Source organism: Acanthaster planci, linkage group LG13, assembly GCF_054643075.1.
Source record: "Acanthaster planci isolate LZ-2023a linkage group LG13, COTS_SCS, whole genome shotgun sequence".
NCBI lineage: Eukaryota > Metazoa > Echinodermata > Asteroidea > Valvatida > Acanthasteridae > Acanthaster > Acanthaster planci.
The window spans coordinates 850,540-868,329 of record NC_141789.1 but is presented as its reverse complement, the minus strand read 5'-3'; the positions used below and the strand labels follow the sequence as shown (position 1 = coordinate 868,329).

General features: G+C 39.4%; 1 protein-coding gene and 1 long non-coding RNA gene across 8 annotated transcripts; one reads left to right on the top strand and one right to left on the bottom strand.

The window, feature by feature from the left end:
• Positions 1–583: 583 nt before the first annotated feature.
• On the bottom strand, positions 584–17,635 carry pacrgl (parkin coregulated like). 7 transcript variants are annotated; one of them, XR_002598259.2, is made up of 9 exons: positions 17,512–17,634; positions 13,821–14,008; positions 12,823–12,890; positions 10,446–10,536; positions 9,933–10,067; positions 6,331–6,438; positions 5,721–5,801; positions 4,375–4,503; positions 584–1,217 (listed from the first exon to the last, which is right to left on the bottom strand). XR_002598259.2 is itself a non-coding variant. In XM_022236134.2 (9 exons), the coding sequence occupies exons 3-9, from the start codon at positions 13,983–13,985 to the stop codon at positions 4,450–4,452; spliced, it is 702 nt and encodes a 233-aa protein (XP_022091826.1). In that variant the 5' UTR covers positions 13,986–14,008; positions 15,207–15,257; positions 17,512–17,575; the 3' UTR covers positions 3,056–4,449. The 7 variants fall into 7 exon arrangements, 4 of the variants coding, with proteins under 4 accessions (XP_022091826.1, XP_087000759.1, XP_022091825.1 ...); XR_015427443.1 differs by lacking the exon at positions 584–1,217 and adding an exon at positions 3,056–3,694; XR_002598258.2 differs by lacking the exon at positions 584–1,217 and adding an exon at positions 3,056–3,466.
• Positions 2,357–16,442, top strand: LOC147796906 (uncharacterized). Its single transcript, XR_015427444.1, has 6 exons — positions 2,357–2,409; positions 2,713–2,853; positions 14,657–14,832; positions 15,218–15,305; positions 15,721–15,759; positions 16,305–16,442. It is a non-coding gene; the product is annotated as an uncharacterized LOC147796906 (long non-coding RNA).
• Positions 17,636–17,790: the final 155 nt, after the last annotated feature.

Here is a 17,790-nt window from a genome sequence, read left to right as displayed (position 1 = left end):
CCTTGGACCAGTACAGTGAACTCCACTGTAGCCTATCTCCAAGCACAGACAATTTCTCACCAATCTATTTTAACCAACATTTCATGGAAAAAAGTCGAGCATTTATAGGAAGAAAATGAGTATGATCGGTAACTCGAGTCGAGGACGAGTCCTTCCTGTGTTACGCACTTTTCAGCTATTAACAGGAAGTGCCTACTTTGTCTTCCCGCACTTAACGGAAGTGTGCCTCCTCTTGTGGGCATGTATCTAGAGCCTATGACCCACGTCTCACGTAATCCATGATGATTCCATACACGTGCTTAGATGTGAGCAGAATTTAACTGTCTAAAAGCTTTCGGCGAAACCGCTAGCCATTCCCCGCCTTTCAACGATTAGACTTTAATTCTGGGCTTTGCGGCGGCTAAAATGGTATCGTTCCGTCCTTTGTCGTCTCTCAGGGGTCTGAACCGGGGCAAAATTGAGACTGCAGATCCAGGAAATCGTGTGACGCAAAGCCACTGGTCCGACTCCGAGGCTCGTTCGCTAAATGTACAGCAGTCGTTCTGTCGTCCGTACAAAGTAAGTTTCAAGTCGAAAACAACTCACCACTGACAAAACTCTCTGTATATTCTACAGATTCCAAACGAATTTCAAAACCTTTTGTCGAATAGGGCCCACTATAAAAAGTTTCCATTGCTTGAATTTGTAGGGCTATATCCTCATTTTGAGACAACTTTTAAAATGACCCAAAAAATGTTTAAGTATTTTCCCACGATATTGATGTCAAACAGATTAAAGATCACAGACATTTTACTGCAAGTAAACGAAATTTAACCTTAACCAGAACTTAAAGCTTCGGCTTTGTCAACAATTGAAGCAATTCAAAACTGACTGACTAAATAATTGCCAGACAGAATGCACTGTGTGTTCAAGTCATGGGCAATATTTCTAATTTAAAAACAGAAAACGAATTGATTGTTTCTCTGTGCAAACCAATTTTGCGCAAGTAAATCTGTAATACTTTCATTAAGGTTTGCCACAAGAAACCCCCTTCACTTTAAGGTGCCTATCTAAGTTTCTGAGGAAGCAACAAGGCGTTAAGTGTGGCACTTGGCTCTGAGGAATGTCGCACGAGGCATCTCATCGTCGCCGGTGCAATCTTCCGCTCACACTGAAGAGTCCCAAGGCAACCACAAAAAAACGACTTCAACTGTTATTTCATTCAGCATCGATCAAATCTGAAAAAAAAAAAGATTTGTAGTCAGGCTATTATTTGATTGAAGGCTAAATAAGAAATGTGTTTACCGAATTTTCTACTTTGGAATGTGACGCAGATGTGTCAATTTAAATGGAGCCCTAAAAATCCACATACACTTGTTTCTTTAAATTTAAGAGCTTTTACAATCGGCATTGCTCTGATAAAATTTGAAGTTTAAGTTGAAGATTACAATAGCAGTGTTTGTTTTCAGGTGACTGTATGAAAGTCAACTGTAAAAAATGGCTGTAGCCTACGGGAAAAGTAAGTACATGTAAACTTGGATTTGTCTAAAAGAAAAACTCCGAGGGAATCGATGCTAAATTGCAAATATTCCTTCAAGCTTTCCCTCCAAAAATGTCGTAAACAGAGACAGAGTCCGACTTGTGGTAAGTTGAACAACCTGCTCCAAGCTTTTGTATGCTATGAATGTCATTCGATCTCTTATCCCGATTATGTTCAGCAACATGGCAGGTATCCAGACTGACAACTACTGGTAGATTGTCTTTCAGACTTCCTGCCTGAGATATTGAGATGCAATGAAAAACACAAAGCTGACTTGATTTCTGTTGAATTCGACCGTGCACATTGCAGGCTGTATCAATGGAACATGATGCGCACGTCGCTAACAGAATTCGATCAGGAGGAAAGTGCAATCCCAGGTAACTCGCGTTTTCGCACGTCCAATTTGCAAAGAGGAAAGGAAACGTCGGCGTTACATTCATACCTTTCTGGTATTTGGCGTCCGAAATTTAAGATTGGCTTTAGTAACGACGCGACTAATCCTAACGAATACGCCACATTGATATGGCTAATGATCAAAGGTTAGGGGATTCCCCCTCCCTTCAATCTGATATCGAAATACACAGGGTTACTTGATATGTCACCGTCTTATGGAAGTCTTGGCTGATGAACTCGATTATATACAAACCTCTACAACTCCATATCCAACTCCTTACCTTCTGCCATTTTATGTTTTCTTACTTATTCTTGATTGTATGTATAGATACATGTATACGTTTTATTATTTTTTTTTTATTTTTGTATGTCTTTGTGATATTTGCATATTTGCTTATATTTGGATTTGTCTCGGGAACTGAATGCCTGTGGGAAACAACAGAAACTCTACCCCCAACGGCGCTGTGTAAAAACTCCAGCCATCTTTTATGAGTTGGGTAAGATATCTGTTTGGTTAGCTACTGCCAAATTACTGGACACCAGCCGTCACTAGTAGCAATAATGTTTCGATTTCAAACAATTGTTGGCGGGCAGATCTGGTTCACGCTACCAAGAGAAATAAAGACAATTAGCCCTTGATAAGATTGCATAGACACGGCAAGAGAATGAAAAAAATGGCAACAGCTTCAGAGCACTGTCATAGCAGCTGAAGTCAAACAAAGAGCAATCGAGAGAAAAGTACACGTGAACAGATGTTAGTGAAAGATCCACAGGTAAAGTATGACCCTACTACCACACAGCCACTGATTCCAAGAAGGAAGGAGCAACATGAAGTAATTAAGTGGAGGAAGTTATTGATGACCTCAACAAATCCATACTGATGGGCCAAAGTTCAAGTGACGTATCCAGCGGGGTTCGAACAGAAGACATCTGAGATACAAGTAAGTTGAGGGAATGTTGCTACACTATTCTGACAGGCCATAAATATCCTTGGCACACGTATGCTAGATCAGTGTGGCATGGGCAATAAATTAAAGACATTACAACAACAAAATGGTCAAAAGAACCTGTACAATGTTACAAATGGGTACCCATGCCCGAATGATATTGAGTCACACAAGAACGTACCACTATAAAATCACATAAGGCTTATCACATCATTTGGTTTTATTTCATATATGAACTGTTGAAGGACAACATGTACACATTCTCAGCAATACAAATGATTAGTTCCTGCAGGCTAATGGTAGAAAAGTTACTATCCTTAAGTAAAGCACGCAGAAAGTAATCATTTTGGTAAATAGCTGTACATTCAAGAAAATGTCAGCTACAATTCATAACAAAATACAATATTAATCCAGAAAAATGTTGCTATTTACAGTTAAGCAAAACGTGCAGCCTTTTAACTAAAGATCAATGACTTTTGAATAACCTTTTGTTTTACGTCAGTAATAACCCATTGGTGCTCAAGGGGAGGCTGAATGCCAAATTCCTCTCCAGGTATCTTTAAGCCACGGCAGTGTGAATCATACGTTCATTGGCACCAGCAACAGTCTGAGAAAAAACAACAGTTCGTCTTTTTAATATGCACTTCTCACTGGCCCAATAAAGGTACAGTGTATTTAACACATGATTGAAACAGTCACGTGTTTATGGCTCCACTCATTCTCGCTTCCTGGATCATAATCTTCGGCTTAAATCGAGCAACAGTAAATGCCAAAGCCACATCAGCCACCTTGGATCTTCGGATAATGCCAATCATACGGATAGCTACCTCCAGTCCTGAACAACATAGAAATAGACTCCAGGTACTCCTCCTATGCCAGCACAAGTTTGCAGACTGTTTGCCTAAAGCTACCCAGACAATCAACATTCGCTCATACATTAATTACAACTATGCATGCAGTATCATCGGCTCTCCTTGCAACAGGTAATGCAGGAATCAAATTGCCTTGTTTCAACATCATGCTGGTAGGGAATGAAATGCTTAGCAAATAGCACAAAAACTGCAAAGAAGACAAATCAATTCCCCTCAACTTCCATCAGGTGGAAATCTTTAATACCGAAAATTATTTAAAAAACACACAAAATCCAAATACAAAACAGGTACATGTGAATGTTTTCAAAGAGTTACAGGCTGAAAAGTCAACCTCTTTCAAACTAAGTACATAATGATTTCTCTCTGAATAACAGATCAGCTCATACAATATTCAGATAATTACCGACAATTAAAATTTACAGTTTACCATGGCAATGTATCGGTATTAATGCATGTACAATATCAAAGACAATGCAACATCAATTAGGCTTACAGGTACATATGGCCTAATTCTCACCCAAACACAGCTTTGTGCAGTCTATATGTATGTTTGCCAATCAGTATACCTGGCCATTTAACAGGTTGCAGATGGAATGGCCAAATGCCTTCTTTCTGTGATTGGACAATTTTTGACTCCACATACCTTTAACTGCATTCAGTTGGTAGCCACCAGCTGCTATCGACTACATTATGTACAATGGTTACTGCTCAGCTTTCATCATAAGATCGATGAATAGGTGGGAATCTTAGATTTGATGATGGCTTGGCTTTCCTTTCAAAAGAAAAGGGAAAAAATTGGAATTTGAATTTCCAAGTAGGCAAAGTGCAAATGAATGAAAGTATCATCCTATAAAGGTAAAATGTGACACTGTGCTACTCTGGATCAATCCCAGTTTGGACACAGCAAGGCTATTTCAGTTTAACTTGGAGAAATACCATTTTGACTATGCACAGGTGACCAACAAATCAAATCAGAGTAATGTTCTTGTTGCCTCCCAAAATTTCTGACAGTTAAAATTGAAAACCTGTTTTTTTAAAAATCTCTGGAAGCTCCGTTATTGCACTTTTATCTCCCTCTTCATCCCCCCACTTGATCCCCGAGTGGTGTACTGATGAAATCAGGTCCCCAATGACTTGCTCTTCCCAGGGCAGGCTTGACACAATTCAGCCATAATGCAGACTATCCAACTTGGGAAATTAGGAATCAACTTCAGACTGATGTAACAGTGTGACTGCTACTGAATTATTTACTTGCAATTGGGACTGAATCCAGACCCCAAAATCTCATCTTGTCTGCCGGAGCTGCAATTTGGGAATGGTACCAGGGTTGGGATTAAGGTTGTACTGATGTTGAAGAATTGCAGTCTCAATACAAATAACCAGTCAGACAACCTACAATCTCTTTGCTACATGTGTAAGTGCTTATTTAGGCAAATTCCAAAAGTCGGATAACATACTCTTAGTATTTCAAAAGGGTCCCAAGGGGACAATGCATCATTATGACAATAAATTATTGATTTTTAATTATGGAAGAAAACCTCTGTGGATTACCACAAGGTGACCAGTACATCATTTCAGTAAAGTACCCTTTTAGTAGTAGCTTCATCTGTGATCAGTAGGATTATCAACCCACGTCAGGGATGTTTGCTCTGGGCTCATTTTCAGCTTGATTTTTTTTTTGCTTATTTCAAGTTATTTCCATCGAAGTACCACTGATGTTTGTAAAATTCTGTTTCACAAAGGTTCATTGAAATGACAGAACAAGTGATAACAGTACAGACAGTAAAAGGCAAAAGACCTGAGGCTAAGTTTAATGAAGGAATAAAAATGACTCCAAAAAAAAAATTCGTCCAAAAACTCCTACTGGTGTGCCATAGGTGCAAAAACCAAGCTAAATCCATTTAAGGCATATGAGCAAGACGACGAGAAATTTACTAGGATGACAGATACTAGTGCTAAGTATAAAGTAGGCCAACACCCAACACCTACCTTGCCGCAGGCTTGCTCAATCTGTTGGAGGGCTGTGGTGATGGAATCCTTGCAATTCTTATCCATCAATTTCTTGGATAACTGTGAAGAGCCAATGGACATCTCTTCTTTATTTATTGATTTTGACACCTTCAAAGCTACGGTCTCTTAATCATTTTAAAATGGATGAGATTTTTTGTGTAATGGTGGTAACACAGGACTTCTGCTGCTTGGTATTATTAGGTGAGCTGGAGTAGGAGTGGAGATGTTGTGGAGATAACATGGGATATTGAGTGGGGTACAGATTAGGCAGGAATGGGGTGTAAAAAGGTGCTCAGGGGGCATGGTAGGGGTGTAGATGGAGTGAGGCTTGGAAGGATAAGGTGGGGTGAGATTTTGGAAGGGTAGACTAGAATGGGTGGGTGGGAACTAGGTTGAGGCTGCGTGGAATGAGACCGAGTGAGTTTAAAACGAACTCTTCTTAATTGTCTGTAAGCATGGACCTCAAGCAAAGACATATGGTAACACCTGCCACATTCTCTTTTTATCACACCTGAGTTGCAGAGATTTTATTCTGATTAAATGGCCAAGTCACATCAGCAGTACACTGAGCTTTGTTGGTTCTACTTACATAGCTGAGAACTGATTTGAGATAAGGGTTGAGCTGTGGTCCTACGGCAATGCTGAGATGGACTAATGCATCCACTGCTCCCTCAAATACTGAATCATTAGAAGAACCCTTAAACACAAGACAGAAACACAGAAAGGAACATTGACTGGGCAAGAGCTACGTGTACGTGAAATAGATTCACGGATGTTGAGATTATACCAAGTGCCCTTCTTCATTTCAACTCTACGATGAGTGAGAAACAGGTAGGTCAACTCTTGAGATCTTTCACTTGTCAAAGCACCCGTTTCTACCCCATTCCTGCCTAACCTGTACTACGCCCAATATCCCAAACAAGTTTACTGCTTCATCACTACCTCCACACTCATAAAAAGTATCCTGTGAGAGGAGAGGCGTCCTGTTAGACCAGCTGATTCATCACTGATAGAAAGCTAAATGTCAGTCTGAGTTCATTTCAAGCTTGGTTGCTTGCCTTGCTCAATTTTCACAGGTGACTGCATCATGATATATCACCAATTTGCTCTCCTTTGACAATTTGGCTCTATAAACCACAAATTGGTCTTTCTGCTATTTATGCTTTGTGGAAGTAATGAGCGTGGCATTTTGTCATTCTGCATCGTCAGAAGTGTGGGTTACATAGCATTTTTTTTCAAACAAAGTTACTAGGTGGTTCATTGACTTCAACACTCGTAGGAAGGATGTTGAAGTCTCAAGAGCCTTGGCGGTACAGACTCTAAGAAAATGTCAGCATGCTTTGATAGAAATGCCTTGTCCCTTTGGGGCAAACTATTTGTTAACAAAATGCTATTTCTGTCTGTGATGAACTGTTACCTACTCACAATGTCCTTGCTACATCAGAAAGCCAATACATACATGCAAGCTCGGCGTGAAACTTGTTCATATGCTTGGCCGATCTTAGATATGTGTTTAAGACCGGCTCAAGATAATGGACGCGACAAATGCCCGAGAGGAAGGCGAGAGCATTATTAGCGTTCAGTCTCCTGAGCCATTCATAAACTAACATTTAAGACGATCTCAGGAGACTGAACTGTTCAGAGACTGAAGGGGCAAGCACATATTTATTCCCATTCATGAATACCTGTTTTATTCAGAGAGTCAAAAGAAGTCAATACATGATGGATTCTCAACAATTTTGTTCAAGAATTTTACTTTCATTTTCCCAAACACCCTTGTCCATTTTATCATGTTTATGGTACCGGTACATTCCTTGTGCGAGTTGTCCAAAATAATCTCCTTATATGGACTTGGCGCACGCGTGGCAAGCAACATGCACAGACTCTTGACCAATCAGAATTGATTAAACTGTCTCATATCCGGGTGCCAGTGCATGATATACACAGCGGGCATTATCACTTCTCAGCGGGCATTATCAAATGTTAATAAATGGTAAAGTTGTACGTTGTTGAATAGGGAAACTGTCTGAGGCCAACAATTATTCCCAACAAAAACCCTTCAGTTTCAATATGATTTTAATACAGCTAAGGGAGTTAGAAAGCCATTTATGAAAGGAGTCAAACATCATTCAACTGTGGCTGAATTTAGTGCACCCACCTGACTAACATCCGAGAAAAGCTCAAAATCTTGAACTCAACGCTAAAAAGGCCATTTAAATCTTTCTCCATTTTGTTCTCAAATTGCATTTAAGTGTCTTCTATCTTTTCCTCAGGTCTTTTAAACAATATGCACATGTTATCTTAGAATCCTACAAGTACTGCAGCAGTGAGATTTCAATGAAACTTTTATAATGCAAGTTGCCCTCATTTGGTCAGCATGTAGGTGACGGGAGTGCCATAAATAACACATCATCAGACATTACCTTGAGACAATCACTGTGACGTCAGTTAACATGGACTCCATAGCAGCTTAAGTACATGTAAACTCTATCGTCACAATCTTGAGGTTGCAAGTTAATGTTGACAGAACATGAGACACCTTTACAAGACGCTGACCCTATCACCTGCCTTTATGCAACAGGTGTGAGACAACTTAAAGAGCACCTCTAAGGAAAACATGTTTTCTCAGATTTCATCTATGCAAAACAATACATCTAGCCATTGTTTGGCATGCACAAGGGTTTATCCGCTATGAACAGAGGGCGAGGGTTCCCCTCGTTTTCTCTGAATGATGCAGTCTACATTCAGAATTTGCATCTTGGCATAAACAGAAAAAAAGTCATTTTGAGCTTGTTATAGTTGAGCTCTGAAGACAAATGACACTGCATTCAATTTGGATGCTTCCAAGTTTATGTGAACAGACAAAATCAGAGAAAACATGTTTTCCTCAGAGGTGCTCTTTAAAAATGCACACTAGCAAAATCATAGCAATTCTGGGCCTTTGAGCTTTGTGAATGTACATGTATGTGTGGTAGGATTAGGGCAAGGTGCACCCAGTTTTGGACTAGTTACCAAATTTTCAATGGTTTCTTTCTGCCAAATTCATAGATTAAAAAAACAGGGGAAATTTTAAGAAACTCCTCATGATGTTGAAATATTACCATTGAACGAGACATATTTGGTTGGCATGCAGCAGGAATTTCCCCGAGACCAAGAACAGTGGATTCTAGATAATGTTTCACGGAGGCGAAGTGTCCAACTGGATTTTAACCATGATATGAGTTCTCCAAAGGGAAATCGGAGGAATTTACTCAGTCATATTACTCATCAATATAAACTTCTCTTCTTCAGTTTCACACCTATCTGGGCCAAGCATGCAAACTGATATCCCTGGACACAGAAATCCTACTCTAAGCTAACCTGATCCAAATTCTCTGTTTTCACTGATATGGTAAAGTCAATTGATGACATACAGAGCCAATTACCAGGGTGTAAACATGAGAAGTTCACTGACTGGAACTCCTACTCCAAACATTTAAGTGACCTCGAGGATTTTTAAGAGGTCTTTTCAATGTCTCAAAAAGTCATTTTCACTCCAACGCATCATGCTATACACATGTGTATGAAATGCAGAGCACTTTAATACTGTGCAGCCAAAATCTCATTTGGAGTGTCTGTCTAGGGTCTTTTCAACAGCATTGATTCTGGGACAACATTGTGACAATGCAACAGGGCAATGCATAAAACATTTACATGTGTACACACACATGTAAATTGATGTGTGAATAACTTTAATGCAAGCACATTTCCCCAGTGTAGGAAACAGCGGAAATTGTGGATCAGTGCAGTACACGCAGGTGTAGGGTAAATTAACAAGACAGGTGTCTCCTATACCTTCTTTGATCAAGCAATGTGAATCATGGAATATCCTGGGATGGACTTGGACACACATCATGCAGCTCTACATGTACATACATCTACAGGTAGCTTTTGATCCTCACGGAAATGACTATGAACACGCATTCACAAGCTATTTTAGGAAGATCGACATCAAGTGTCTTATCCGCCTAAGGGCCTCATGTCTTCCTCAACTCCTGCACAGTTTCTCTCACACATCTTCACTTTTAGGCAATCTTCTTGTCTTCCTCCACGAGTACCTTGAAACGGATGGTTGACTGACTATCCCCAATTTTCTTTGAGCAGCAGTGTAAGACTAATGATTTGATTAGATGTTGATGTTAGCAAACCTACCAAGGCATTTCTCAGGGGTAGGATGATTCTCGACAAGACCGCCGTTGCCTTGGTACTTGCATCTGATACCTGCAATAGCTCCTTGAAGCCTTGCTGAGCGACAAACTGATAAGGATGCTTGAATTCTTGGAGACCCTGTCAATGGAATGAGGAAAGTGTTTTTAAGAAGAAGTCTTGGGGGAAAATCTTTTCAAGTTGTTGACCTTAAGGCCTTAATAAGTCATGAAATAAGCCTTGCGTATCTTTTTTATATTTCCTCCTAAAATATTTGTTAGAGTTTAGATGTTTCAGAGTTTGGAACTAGACCCCTGCGCTCACACTCAGGTTGTTCCACGTACACACCATGTATTAATTAACAAACATCACCAATATCAGCCAATGTTGTCTGTGATTAATTAGGAAAAACTACTCCTCTCAAATCAGGCAGAGATGTCTGAAATTGCCAGACAATTGTCAAAGTTGTTCATGCATAAAACTTCCAAAACAAGAGGAAAATCTTGGCATTTGGCCCACCTCGGCTAGTGTGATCAGTAGGGGATCAAAGGGCAGGTCACATGGGTTGCAATCCCACTGTAGCTTGTGCTTTACTGATCCATGGACCAGTCTGTTGACAAGGGAAAAAACGCATCAGTTATCCTACATTCACAAATAAACACTGCGTTTAATACTGCCCGTATTTCGATGACTCAGACATCAATTTTCTTGTGGATTACCATCTTGTGGTTTCAAGATTTAAACCATTTCCGTTCACTCAGTCCTGTTTAAACTACTCCTTGACTAGTAACCTGCACAAGTAAAATAATAGTCCTAGTGACAAGAAGGTTTCTGCAACTCACTTGGAAAAAAGCAAGCAACTCTGAGACATTGTCTAGGTCCTCTTTCTATGAAAAATGTTTCAAACCAAAATGCAATGACACATCATCAGCTCCTAGGGAATCCTGCCAGGCGGACTGTTACAGACAAGACAATCAGCATAAATGTGCACGTACAACATACACAGATGTATTACTCCTCCAAACAAGAGATGTTCTAAGCAGTACATCATGAGCTAATGAAGTAGGCTCCCTACAAACAAATCATCTAACAGCTGGCAGATTCCATCTTTATCCATAAGAGATGTTCTAAGCAGTACATCATGAGCTGATGAAGTAGGCTCCCTACAAACAAATCGTCTAACAGCTGGCAGATTCCATCTTTATCCATAAGCACGAACATAAACAAGGCTCTTGATTACAGACATTGTCATGAATACAAATCTGTCAATATTTCTCCAGAGGCACTGAAGCTGCATGCACACACATCCTGCATACTTGTGTACAGAAAAGCTCATAGTTGAAGACATTCTTCTGAAGCAATAATATCTTGAGAAAGGGATTCCTCTAAACCTAATGGATGTAATCAAAGCCAATTTGAAAAGCACTTATTGTAAACGGGGGCGGGTTCATCAACATGCAAGGCTTTGTGAAAAACAAAAAGAAATTTCTTGCAAATAACTTTGGCACAGTTACATTTCATTAAGGGTGGGAATTTACGTTTAATTTGAAAAACCGCCGCTGCCTACCTCGATGATTTCATATATGCAAAATTATATACTTGTAGGTTCAACAATGCACATAGTCCAACCCATGTAAAAATGTTGATTGATGTTGGGGCAAATATAAAACAAGCCATGTTTGTTGTTTTAGAATCCACTTTTTTCTCAAAAAGTACACAGACACCCAAAGGGCAAAAAACCAATATGTAACAGGCATTGTTTACATTAAAGACTGCGTCAATCAGAACGTCAAACCTCTTAGAGGGGCGGTTACGTTTCAACATTTGGGAAAATCTGTAAATGGATTTGGAACGTTTTTGTTTAACTGCTTATTTAACTGATTAAATGTGTAAACATCCCACTTTTACATTTCAGCAACCAACTGTCCACATTTTTGTCTGTCTGTACATGTGTCGCCCAATTTTCTGATCCATGTTCCCATATCATCATCATTATTAAAAACACAGTGACTGACAAACATTTCAACAGGGGATGCAAGTGGAAGGATTACACTTGACATGCATGATCACTGTAAGCAGATTGCTGTACTAAGCAACAAAGCACAGAGAAGGCTGTGTACTGATATCACTGGTAATCTTACACTGACAGTAATAAATATGGGATTTGCTACAGGGAAAACTGGATGAAATTCAGTCTAAGCACTCCCCAGGAGTAAGACGAGTCTAAGTACACACCTGCCAGTCAATCCGGAGACAACTATACAGCCATGAAAGATGCTGTCTTTCGCAGTCAGGAGAACTTCCGAACATCACAGGAAATCAATGCTTCCATTATCTTTTTCTCATTCTCAAATAAAGGGACATTTTCTAGACTTTTATTTGATATAATGACAACATTAAGGTTTAGCTAGCTTGATTGCTCTTTCTTATTTTCCACAGTCTTTCTGCTCATGTACTGTACACGTATGGGCTGTCATTTCAATAGATTTGTCTTTCTTATTTTCCACAGTCTTTCTGCTCATGTACTGTACACGTATGGGCTGTCATTTCAATAGATTTGTTTGGAATCTGTTGATAGTACCATTATTCAAATATTTTATTGGGCAGGTCTTTAGTCATGTTCCTTAAGGGCAGTTTTGTAGACAGGAGTCAAGCTGGCAACCAGTTTGTAGATTTAAGAGATCACTTGTTACAAGTATGGAGTACAATGGCTTGAAGCAATTTTGACACAGGAGTCCAGAAGTCCAGTGGTAATCCTTTTATTGTCCCCTGACTGCAATCTCTTAACCCTCCCTGCTTTCATCTCTGGGTAACCTGACTGCAAATCACTTTGTCATGTGTTTTTAAACAAGAAAAGCCGTGACAACTTTTAGGTGAAACCTCAGCTTACATTTACCTGCAAGGAATGCCCCCTCTGGCGTAGACGCTGGCAAAGGCAGACTTAGGATTTTTGGATTCTTTGAACTGCCAAAAAAACGGGACAAAAATCGTTTAAAAATCTGATAAGTTTACCAACTATAGCTGTCAACCCTTTCAAATTTCGATAAGATTCTAGTTGGTGCCTTTTTCACTTTGCCATTGACCCTCAACACAACAAATTAACTGCACATATTAGAAATAAAAAGAAAAAAAGAAACTCTGAAATTTTCTAGGTAATGCCCAGGTTACTACCATATGGTTCACAATGTCAATAGCCATCCATGACCCAATTAGAGGACACCCTACGGAATTTCATTAAGGAAAAAAAGGAAAGATCAAAATTACCTTGCACCACTTTGATAGATGTGTGACCAGCCTGTTAATGACATGGGCGCTAGACCACAGCAAACATGCATGTAGCACTGACAAGTGAAATTGCATTTTTTAGGCTTCAACGATCACTTAATAACGTTGCATGCATGACATGGAATAATTGGGAACATTAATCATCTTGCTTGTCATTTTTATCCACATGCAATGTGCAGGTAAACGTATGGTTTGTCATAAGTGTGGATGATGCGCACATGTACACTTAAACACCTGTAGATGGATCATTAGTCTTCAAATATCATAAGCCAGGTTATGAGGCAGTGAAAGAAATGCATAGAATCTCAATATCACTTAGTAAACGTGCTTACAGATGCTGAACAACTGGTGTCAAATACCGAAACATGTCCAATGGCTCATCGCTACCCATTAAAGCTCTAAATACACTGAACATTTACGCATGTTTATAAACATGTCAGCAAGAAATGGTTAAAACACAGTGTCTGCAGTGTTTCTGCTTTGATTCATCTGTTTTTCTCTGAAGCTTTCTGTCTGTCTGTTTTTTTACTTGTTTTCTTCTTTCTTTCTGGATACAAATAAAAGGCTGACAGAGTACTCAGACACATGAACGTAGGGTACTTGACTTACCGGATCAATAGTTTTGGGATTGAGTCTGTCTGAAGGTTTCTTCATGGGCCTCGAGGCTGGACTCTCCCCACCTCCATGACCAATACCCCCTGGAGTTGGTGCTCCTCCCCTAAGCTGGGACGAGGAAGACTTCCCTGGTGTCCTTGGCTGGGCTCGGGATGCCATTTCATTGAAGGGGATGCCGTCTTCTAATGAGAGAAAAAAGATAAATATCTTTCAATAACAAAGTTGATAAAGCGACTTTTCTGCAATAGATGAAGTACATGTATTTTAGTAGCTACATGCATACAATACTGCTGGAAACAGTTTAAAATGCTCAAAAAGATAAAAACGGTAAGTTATCAAGATTCTTGTTTTGCATATACATTTATTTGCTGAATACATTCACAAAAAAGAAAATAACTAGAAATCTCGTTAATTAAAGCGTCTGCAACCAAAAATTATGCCATGTATGTACATCATGTGGGCTATTACACTAAAACTTCATTGATGCCTACAGAATACTGTATTCCCACCAAATAAGGCTGATAAACTTGACTACTTTCTCCGAGGAATACTGTCGATCTGTTAAAATACATGTAAGCCTGACTAATTCTGCTGCAGGTGACAGGTATGGATGAGTAACACATGCTGGCAATGAATTACTATTTTTCAGTTGTGGCATCATGGGATTTGGAATGCTAGCGAGCAAATACAAGTGTAGACGCTACTTCATTACACGCTCATGATGCTCTATATATATACATGTATATACTGGTGCTTTGCAAGGACAAAATAGTAAGCAATACATCAAAATACAAAAAGTTGATGTGGATGAATCATTCCTTGCATAACAGGGACACCGAAGCCCTACCAATAGCGTCCACAAATGTTTCAATATGTGGACACTTGAAGAACAGTACTACCAGTACCTGCTCTAGGGCAGACAGAACCAGCTCATCCAACTTTTGGGTTCCTCGTTTTCTTCAAACTACAAGTGTGCACGTGTCAGCCATCTTGAATTGAAAGTGAGGTAAAACTTTTCATTTGGAGAGCCCAAGAGTAAAAAGAAAAGCGACAAAGTAAAGGTTTATACTTCATGCCAGTTTTGTCTAAACAATAACAAATTATATCGGAATGCTTGAAGCATTAAAAAACTGAAAGTGATGTTTGGAAACCAAAATAGCCTGACACCACCTCATAATAACAGATTACAGTGAACATGAGTGAACAAGATTTCACAAAATGGCTTCCCAGTGAATAAGGACTACATGTATTCTGGATGGCTCTACATTACATTAACCCTAACCCTCCTCAATCCTTCACCTGTTGGAGGACTGAGGAGTGTTAGGGTTAAAGATGACTGCAAAACTTGACACTGAATAACTAATTTCCAGACAATTTTACCATTCTGACAGCTGGGCGACGATACCCATTGGGGCAACTCAACAGGGTTTTCTACAAGTATGCAAAGGAGAATGGCAAAGAACAGACTAGTCACACAAGGTACATGAAGGCTTACAAGCGTGCTTGGTGGGATGATCCGATTCAAAATGTATAAATCAGGATGATGCTTTCTAATAGTTTGCAAATATCCAAGCAATGGTAATTATTGGCTCCTTTGTTCTGTTGATTGTACATTGTTTGATTTTTATGGATACCATGGGAAAGACTAGCCCTTTTTGATATCAAAATCCTGTGACAAATGAAGGAATCACATAAAGTCCATAGATGAATATCTGGTTCCAGATGTTGAGAGCAATTAAAGTGTGAACCAACTGTACGTTTCCATTTCTAATGTCCACGCATAGCACTTGTTAAGTTAATTTTATGCACTGGGTGAATTTACTGAAATGAACTGCACGTACAAACAATGTATCTTAAAAGGCAATCAATCTGCCTTATTGTCTTGCTGTCACAGATGCAGAGGCAGATCCAGGGAGCAGAACAAGTGGCAGATGTACGAGATTCCAATTTCAATGTCCACATAAAATTATTGGAATAACTCATAATTAGAACAAAACTTATCAAATAAAATGGCAAACTGCAAAAGCAGTGCGGTGTTAACAACATTATTTTTAAACTGAAACCAAATTTGAAGGAAATATATGTACCACCTTATCCCAGTATTGTGCATACATGTACATGTGTCGCCCAAAACATCAAAATGTTGTCACAATTCAAATTACGGCAAAATATTTCCAGCCAAACCTAAGATAAAATTGCATCTTGTGGTTTGCTGACACTCTTTGGTAAGAGATACCCACTGAGCACTGTTTGATAAAAATTAACATCTGTCACCCAAGCAGGACTGTGGGTACACTACACACCATCCAGCACAGTTAGACACAAATTATGCACAAAACAAACTGTGGTTTACAATTACAGTAAGTACATGTAGTTACAGTATCCATGCCAAAACAAGACAAAAAGATCATTTTGCAGCTATAAAAACACAACCATTTCCAACTTGAACTCATACAGAATTTATTGTTTTCGTTAAAGGTGTCACAGGTCTTCTCAAGTCACATCTGTGGAGAGATTTATTACATGTGCACATGGGTAATGGTGTATTTGTGTCAAAGCCTGGCTGTGAGTAATTGAGATGTCTCTACAGACAGACTGCCTGCCGTCCAGAGATGCATCAAAGGCTAAGTTATCAAAACAACCACGATGTCTTGCCTGTTGGTGAGTTGTCATCTTAATGGCAAATGTTGTCTGGAACAGAGTTGTTCAATAGTCGAGTTGTCTGACATCCACAGGGGCAGTTAATTTAGTAATTACTCAGCTGTCAATCCGAATGTACGCGTTGTTTCACATCAATTCCCCTCTCTCTCCCATAAACTAGCCCCGAGCTGGACCAAAAGGACCCCACTTTCCTTTTGGGAAGAAGACTCTCTTGATAAGCTTTATTGCCATATCAGACAGCATGGGTGATTTGAATTTTGCAACATGTTACCATTGTAGAAGTCACCGAGGGAAAGAAAAAGGAGCAAACATTGCCCCTTTTGCCTTCCCATGTCAATGTCTTTCTACCACGGTCCAAAATCACCCATACGGTATTAGTGAAGGCTTACGGAAGCTGCACTGCCATGACTGCGCTGCGCTAGTTCACAAACAACTACATGTATGACATGAATGCGTTGCTGTTGCGTCACTTCCATAAAAATGAACATTCTCCACCAAATGCATTGCTCTTATCAACTAATGACGGGGCAAGCCTGCTCTAGACAATTGATGTAAACTTGGTAAAAAGAGTAAATACGGCCTACACGTAGGTAGACTGTCTGCATGGTCTGGACATGGACTGTGCCATGATGACGGGCCAAGGATATACCGACTGTAATTCATTAGAAGAGCGAAGCAATCCATATTGGAGTGTAACTATTTTCATACATCATAAAAAGTAAAAACCTTAACAAATACATGTAGTATGCATAATGGGTACTTAAGTTCTATTCTTCAAAAATTAGGAATCTCTTTCTACAAATGCTGGACAAATCTACATGTATGCCAAGATCATACATATGCACGGTACGAGCGCCCTCTTCCAACATCGAGGCCAGTTCTAACTTGTTTGATGCTCCGTTTGGGATGATTTTTTTTCTTTCACTGAGAATACACAGTCAGAAAAATATGCGTTTTAATCTGGGCTGCAATGGTTTTATTATTGGGATTATTAATTCGAATCAACAAAGAACAAATGTCTTACATGTACGTGAACATGCTGCACGAACGAACGTCTACTTGGCCTTCGACAAAAAGTGCACGGCTGGACTAAAACGGAGGAAAGGGAATGAGAAGGTAAGGCCACTACTACTAAGAAAAGTGTTTCTTTGAAAGTTCAATATCAGGGAAAAATGCAGGTAGACAAATTGAAAATCAAAAATTTTAATGATGAAAATGCAATCTAATATAAAAAGTAAAGAAATTTCCCGTATGTTTCATCTTCAGTCGATCATTTGGAGTTCAAACTCCCATGCTCAACAAT

Bases quoted from the DNA above. Each gene is read 5' to 3' on its own strand.
- pacrgl (XM_022236133.2), bottom strand. From the start codon at position 13,985: ATGGCATCCCGAGCCCAGCCAAGGACACCAGGGAAGTCTTCCTCGTCC. The intron at 12,891-13,820 runs GTAAGTCAAGTA...TTTTTTTGGCAG, and splicing joins ATCCCAAAACTATTGATCCG to TTCAAAGAATCCAAAAATCC. The intron at 6,439-9,932 runs GTAGGTTTGCTA...CTTGTGTTTAAG, and splicing joins TACCCCTGAGAAATGCCTTG to GGTTCTTCTAATGATTCAGT.